Source organism: Armigeres subalbatus, chromosome 2 (genome assembly GCF_024139115.2).
Source record: "Armigeres subalbatus isolate Guangzhou_Male chromosome 2, GZ_Asu_2, whole genome shotgun sequence".
Classification (NCBI taxonomy): Eukaryota; Metazoa; Arthropoda; class Insecta; order Diptera; family Culicidae; genus Armigeres; species Armigeres subalbatus.
The window spans coordinates 387016803-387023941 of NC_085140.1; the positions used below are offsets into that span (position 1 = coordinate 387016803).

Consider the following 7139-nt stretch of genomic DNA (forward strand, 5'->3'; position numbering starts at 1 on the left):
GCGCCCTCAGGTCCTCTTCAACTGCAAAAAGCCATCGTGTACGCGGCCTTCCACGAAGCCTGCGGCCTCTTCCGGGTTCTCTACTAAATATTATCTTCGCTTGACGTTCTTCCGGCATACGAACAACGTGACCAGCCCACCGTAGTCTGCCGTGTTGTATAAGCTTAATAATATCCAGCCCTTTATACACCTAGTACAATTCGTGATTCATGCGACGCCGCCAGATACCGTTCTCCTGTCTACCGCCGAGTATTGTCCGCAGCACCTTACGCTCAAACACACCGAGAGCTCTCCGATCAGCCTCCTTTAACGTCCATGTCTCATGGCCGTATAAAGCCACCGGAATAATCAGAGTAGTATACAGCGCGAGTTTTGTTTTCGTTTGCAGACTACGGGACTTAAGCTGGTTACGAAGTCCGTAATAAGCCCTATTTGCAGCTGCAATACGCCTTTTCACTTCGCGGGTAACATCATTGTCGCACGTCACTAATGTTCCAAGATACACAAATTCTTCTTCACAAAAGCCTCTTCCACGGCACGGCGATCAATTCCGATAATATCGATATCGTCCGCAAATCCCAGGAGCATATGCGATTTTGTGATAATGGTACCGCTTCTTTGCACACCAGCTCTCCTAATCGCTCCCTCGAGCGCTATATTGAACAGTAGATTCGAGAGCGCATCACCCTGCTTTAATTCATCTAACACACTTAAATCATTTCACAGATTTCGGTGAATTTTGCTTCAATTCACCGAAATCTCAACAGCACATTTGTTCGGTAATTATTTCACAGATTTTCTGCGGTATTTTCCTTTGTTCAACTGTCAAAACCACAAAAAAATCTGTAAAATTTTTACCGAACAGTTCTGCTGTTGAGATTTCGGTGAAATGTCACAGAAATCTGCGATTTATTTTAAGTGTGAAGGTAACAAATGACGTCGATATTTCATCCGCAAACCTTACAATTGATTTCAATCCGTCCAACGTTATACGTATTAGCCTTATCAGTTTCGCCGGAAAACCATGTTCAAGCATAATTTGCCATAATTCATTCCGTTTCACTGAATCGTTAATAAAATCAATAAACAGATGATGTGTCTGCAAGTTGTACTCCCGGAATTTATCAAGGATTTGTCTCAGGGTAAACATTTGATCCGTCGCTGATCGGCCCTCACGAAAACCTGCTTGGTATTCGCCGACGAAGGACTCTTCAAGCGGTCTCAATCTTTTGAACAGAATACGGGACATAATTTTGTACGCCGAATTAAGGAGGGTTATTCCTCGGTAATTGGCGCACTCCAGTCTGTGCCCTTTCTTAAAGAGAGGGCAAATGAGGCTAAATCAACCAGCTAGCAGGCAATTCCTCGTATTCCCATATTTTCGACATATTAAGAACTTCATAAAGCTGCTCACTGCCATGTTTGAGAAGTTCAGCCGGGAGCTGCTCCTTCCCCGCAGCCTTATTGTTTTTCAGCTCTTTAACAGCTTTTTTAACCTCATCTAGTGTAGGTGACTCCACAGCTTGTCCATCGTCGCTAATATTTATTCTGTTCACCGATGCACCGTCACTTCCTCCATTCAACAAAGTCTCGAAGTGTTGCTTCCACTTGGCAGCCACTTCAGTTTTATCTGTCAGAAAATTCCCTTGTTGGTCGTTGCACATGACGGAGATGGCTCTGTCTTTCTCCGCACGCCATTGACAGACTCATAAAACCTCCGCATATCGTTCTGCTCCATTTTTTCCTGCGCCTCACTAATAACTTGTTCGTCGTACTCTTTTTTCTTCCTGCGGTGGGTTCGTTTTTCGGCTGCTCTTGCTTCCTTGTACCGATCTCTATTCGATCGGGTACCCGACACCAACATCCGGCTTCTGGCAACGTTCTTCTCGTCTGTCACTCTCTGACACTCCACATCGAACCAACCCGTCCTGGGTCGCCTCTGTGCAGTGCCTACCACTTCTCGTGCTGTTGTGCTCACCGCTCCATGGATCGACTCCCGATCGATGTTGTCGCTAACGTTGATTGCACTTATCCGTTCGTCGAGCTTCTGGCGGTACTCAGCCGATACTCCTTCCGCCGACAATCGCTGGATATTGTAACGCATCGTTCGCTGTGATCTTTCGTTCGATACAGTTGACAACCGTGATCGAATTTTACTGACAACGAGGTAGTGATCAGAGTCAATGTTCGGACCTCTGAATGTCCGCACATCGATAACATCCGAGAAATGGCGCCCATCCACCAGAACATGGTCTATCTGGTTGCAAGTTTCACCATTTGGGTGTCTCCAGGTGTACTTTCGGATGTTCTTTCGTGCAAAGTAGGTGCTACTGATGGCCATCCCTCTGGCAGCAGCAAAATTTACTAGCCGTAGGCCGTTGTCATTGGTAGCGGAGTGAAGGCTCTCCCTACCGATTATGGGACGGAAAAAGTCCTCTCTACCGACCTGAGCGTTAGCGTCTCCGATAACAATTTTCACGTCATGCTTTGGGCACTCTCCATAGGCTTTATCAAGACATTCATAAAACGTGTCCTTCACGTCGTTGGATTTATCGTTTGTCGGTGCGTAAACGTTGATTCGGCTGCAATTGGAGAATTTGCCCCGTATCCTCAACATACAGATTCGTTCGCTAATGGGTTTCCGCCGCATCACTCGCTTCATCTGCTTGCCCATCACTACGAAACCAACTCCATGCTCTGCTTTTTCACCGCCGCTGTGATAGATGTTATACTTGAATGCAGTATTGGTCGTGGGGTCCACGGCTCGGAATTCACGTTCTCCGGATCTAGGCCATCGGATTTCTTGAATAGCGACCACGTTCACTCCAACCTTCTGCAGTTCACGAGCCAGAAAGCTCACTCGTCCAGGTTCATTTAGGGTCCTGACATTCCAGGTACCGAGTTTCCAATCAAAGTCCTTACTTCGTTGCCGGATCGGTTGCCAAAAGAACGTTCTCTTTTCTTCTATCTCCATTTTTCGAGGTATTTGAGAGGCTTCAGTAAGCTACCTTACCGGGGTCGCGTTACCTAAATCGTGATGATGGGGCTGCCACCTTAGGTATAGCTGACGCGATACAGCATTTCGTTAATCAGCCGCTAGGTACCAGGCAGACGCTGTTTGAGCCGCACCTCCTGGTGAACAGACGCTCGAGGCGTACCTTCTCACTCTAGCTGATGTCAGAAGGACAACAGTGCCCAGGCTGCACTACCAGCTAAGTACACAACCCTTAGTTGGCGGTCTTTTGTCATCGGACGACCCGTGGAAGCGTGAGATAGGGACTTGTGGGGACCAGAGCTCTGTTGGGCGCTCCTTCCTTGATGTCAACCCACAATTTTGCAGCCCCGTCCGCGTTTTATTAATTAGCAATTCCTGTTTTAATGCCTAGTGTAACAAGTGTTATGTAATGTTTTTTACTGTTTCAGGACTTCTATTAAAGTTCTATTAAATTAGTTCATTTGATGATGCACAAATTAATTACCTCTAAAGATAAAGATAATAGAATAAACAATTTATATAATAAGGAGTAATTTTAGATAATTAGTTTATAAATTTGTAGCACATAATGCGTAGACTCTCAACACAGTATTTTTCCACGTTCCTTTTCTACCACCTGTCATCTGTCATCCGTTTGAGACAAACAAGAAAACGAAATTGATCCATACAGCTTCTAACGAAGGTTCTCTTAGTCTTAGTGAGTTGTGTCGACCAGGGGTCAGGGCCCTCCGGGAACGCCAAGGTTCTGGTGTACAGGTCCTTCGTTACGAATATCCAACACAGCGATCTTCATTGCTGGACGCTCGTATATGCCTGTAGTTGTTTGGATGGTTGCCGATCTCACCTGGCCGTCTCTGCCACGATTCACTCCAATGATTCGGCCCTTGGGCCAACAATTTCGAGGAAGTGCTGGATCCACTATCAACACGACGTCATCTTCTTGTATCCCCTTCACGTTGTCAAACCATTTGGTTTGCCTCGTTAGCTCTGGTAAATAGTCTCGTACCCATCGTTGCCAGAATATGTTCGCCTCCACTTGTGATGCTCGCCAAGCTCGCCGTAGGGCAGTTCCACTGTCTGTTAGACAAGTTGCAGGTTTCAAACCGCTTGAAGACCCGAGGATGAAATTTGTTGGAGTCAGAACAGGAGCCCCTGGATCATCCACCGGGACAGGCGTCAATGATCGTGAATTTATAACGTTTTCTATTTCCACCAAACAATTCCGCAATACTTCTTCAGTTGGATAACGTCCTGGCTTCATCTGCTGCAGATTGCGCTTAACCGTCTGCACAAGCCTCTCCCAGGCTCCTCCCATGTGTGGGGAAGCTGGAGGAAGGAATTTCCACTCTGTGTCCTGGCTAATAATTGTTCGTATGTAAAATGTACTTGAGTACAACACCTGATAATCGGGATTTCTCACTAGAGATGAAATAAACTAAACCGTCTATGTCGAGTGATCGATTGGAAAGAACCTGTCGGTTCGTTTATTGTTTAACGAGAATTCAGACAGTGTTGCGCGCAGCGCAGCCCTTCTCTATCGCTGACAATTTGTATTGGTACTCCTCGTCTTGCCATGAAGTTTCGTAACGCCATGATGCATGAATCCGCAGTTAATGAATATGCGATTTCTAAATGAACCGCTCTTATGGTCAAACACGTTACCAATACTCCCCAACGCTTTTCATGTCGTCTTCCTACCACCACTGTTAGCGGACCGAAATAGTCAACGCCTACGTAAGAAAACGGTCTCACGTAGGCTGCCAATCTAGCTTGTGGTAAATCTGCCATTGGAGGAGGATTTGGAGCCGCACGTTGGTTCTTACACACCTGACAATCTGCTTTGATTCTCTTGAATAATCCTCGTAGTTTTGGAATTCTATAGATTTGCCGGAGTTCATTCATAACGGTTTCGTGGTTCCGATGATGGTACCGAAGATGATAATCCTGAATGATAAGCTTCGTGATGTAGTGGTCCTTCGGAAGAATAATTGGGTTCTGCGCGTCGGTACTTGCATACTCACACTCCCCGATTCTGCCACGCATTCGAAGAACACAATTTTCATCAAGGAAAGGCTTCATATTGAAAATAGTACTGCTCTTCGGAAGAGTTTTGCATCCTGACTTAGCTTGTGTCAGAATGCAAATTTCATCTAAGTATGACGCAGCTTGAGCCTGCTTATATAATAATGTTGCAGCTTTCCGCAGTTCATCCGTTAGCAGGGGACCGGTATGGAGATTGTTGCCCGAAATTTTTCGCTGTAGATTGCCTTTATATCTGAGGACTGTAGCTGCTGTTCGTAGTAAACGATTCCATGTTGAAAATATTTCCACTCGAAACAATGGCACCGCACCTGAGTTGTGATACAGCAGGCTAGCCCGCAATTCTTCTCGGGTCACGCCGGTGTTAAAGGGTTCTGTGGGCCATGTTTCGCTTGATTGCCATATAAACTCAGGTCCTTTGAACCATCGACTATTGCTGCTTAGGTTTGGTGTTTGTGTCCACTTAGTAGCTTCATCGGCCACGTTGTTTTTAGAGCTAACCCACCTCCAGTTCGTAACCTCTGTGAGATCCAAAATCTCGCTTACTCGCCAGCCTACGTAGGGAGAGTACCGGCGATGATCTGATCTCAGCCAGCACAGCACGTCACGAGCATCGGTCCAATAAAAACGTTCGTTGATCGGAAACGATAGAGCGTTGGTTATCGCCTTGGCTAACCTGGCTCCGATGACAGCGCTCTGTAATTCCATCCTCGGTATTGAAATAAACTTAAGAGGGGCTACTCGTGACTTCGCTCCGACGATTGCACATTCCACGGTACTACCTTGTTGGAAGCGAAGATATACCACCGCCGCATAACCCAGCTCGCTGGCATCTACGAAGGTATGTAGCTGAATCACCGTAGTTGTGCATATTGAAGTCAAGCTACGGTAGCAACGGGGTACACTGACATCTCGCACTTTTGGTAGCATCCGAAGCCACTGTTCCCATTTGTCGTGTAAAGCTGCTGGTATTTCTTCATCCCATTCGATCGAAGAACGCCAAATTTCTTGGAAAAGTATTTTAAGGAAAACGAGTAGATGGGATAGCAAGCCGAGTGGATCGAATATAGACATGAGTGTACGTAAAACTTCTCTCTTCGTAGGCTTGCGTTCGCCGGTCAGGAGTTCAGCATCGTGTTTCGGCGAAAGTTTGTACTCGAAAGTGTCGGAAGCCGTGCACCACCACATTCCTAGAACTTTTTCGGTAGCTAGTTCTGTTCCGACATTAAGACTTTTTTTTATCGTTCCCTTCTTGGTGTAGAGCTTGGCGAACATTTGGCGAGTTTGACAACCAATTTCTTATGTGGAACCCTGCTTGACCGTGGACAAAGCGGACATCTTCTGCCAGTTGGATAGTTTCTACGCTATCCAACATGTCATCTACATAGTGTCGCTTCGTTATTGACTCAACCGCTCGGGGAAGTTGAGCCGCATATTTCTCCGCATGACAAGCTGACAGTATTGATCTTTCTTGGCTATGAGTACCTGCAAATACATTTCTTTAATATCGCCGGCGATTCCGATCCTATTTTCTCGAAATTTATATAAGACGTCGTTCAAAGGAGGTCAGGTCCCTTTAATAACAGCGAATTTAGAGATATTCCGTTAAGGTGACTCGGGGAGGCACTACACATCGTGTTGTTTTTCCTATCTTTTGTCTCTTTCTAGCATTGGCACCTCCTAATTTTGGAGCGGCGTTTTTCGGTTTTCAGTTGTTTGATGTAACTGTAAATGTATCAGCATGCACGCGACGGTGATACTTTTTCAAAATCATATTTGTTGTAGAAAAAATAAGTATTCAATGATGAATTGATGACGATTTGATGATTGTTATTGCTTCCCGTGTCACCTTAACTGTTAACTTAAATCCCAAACGATTCTTACATTTTCGGGCTTATTAGCATTAAACACTGGGAAAACAGGAATGTACCATACTCGACGCGTCGACATTTCTTTTTCATCTGCTTTCGTAAGTTTCCTTATGTATCCTTTCTTCCTGTAATCATCCATCTTCTCCCTTACGATGGCAGACAGTTTCTGATCCTTCTGCATCCTAGATTCAAGGCAGTAGAAACGCTTTAAAGCAACTGGTTTGCTGTTCGGA

The 7139-nt window shown here is 45.6% G+C and overlaps 1 protein-coding gene across 1 annotated transcript; it reads right to left on the reverse strand.

The window, feature by feature from the left end:
- Positions 1-4486: 4486 nt before the first annotated feature.
- Positions 4487-6310, reverse strand: LOC134210182 (uncharacterized). The gene has a single exon (XM_062686210.1). The coding sequence runs from the start codon at positions 6308-6310 to the stop codon at positions 4487-4489; it is 1824 nt and encodes a 607-aa protein (XP_062542194.1).
- Between the last annotated feature and the right edge of the window lie 829 nt (positions 6311-7139).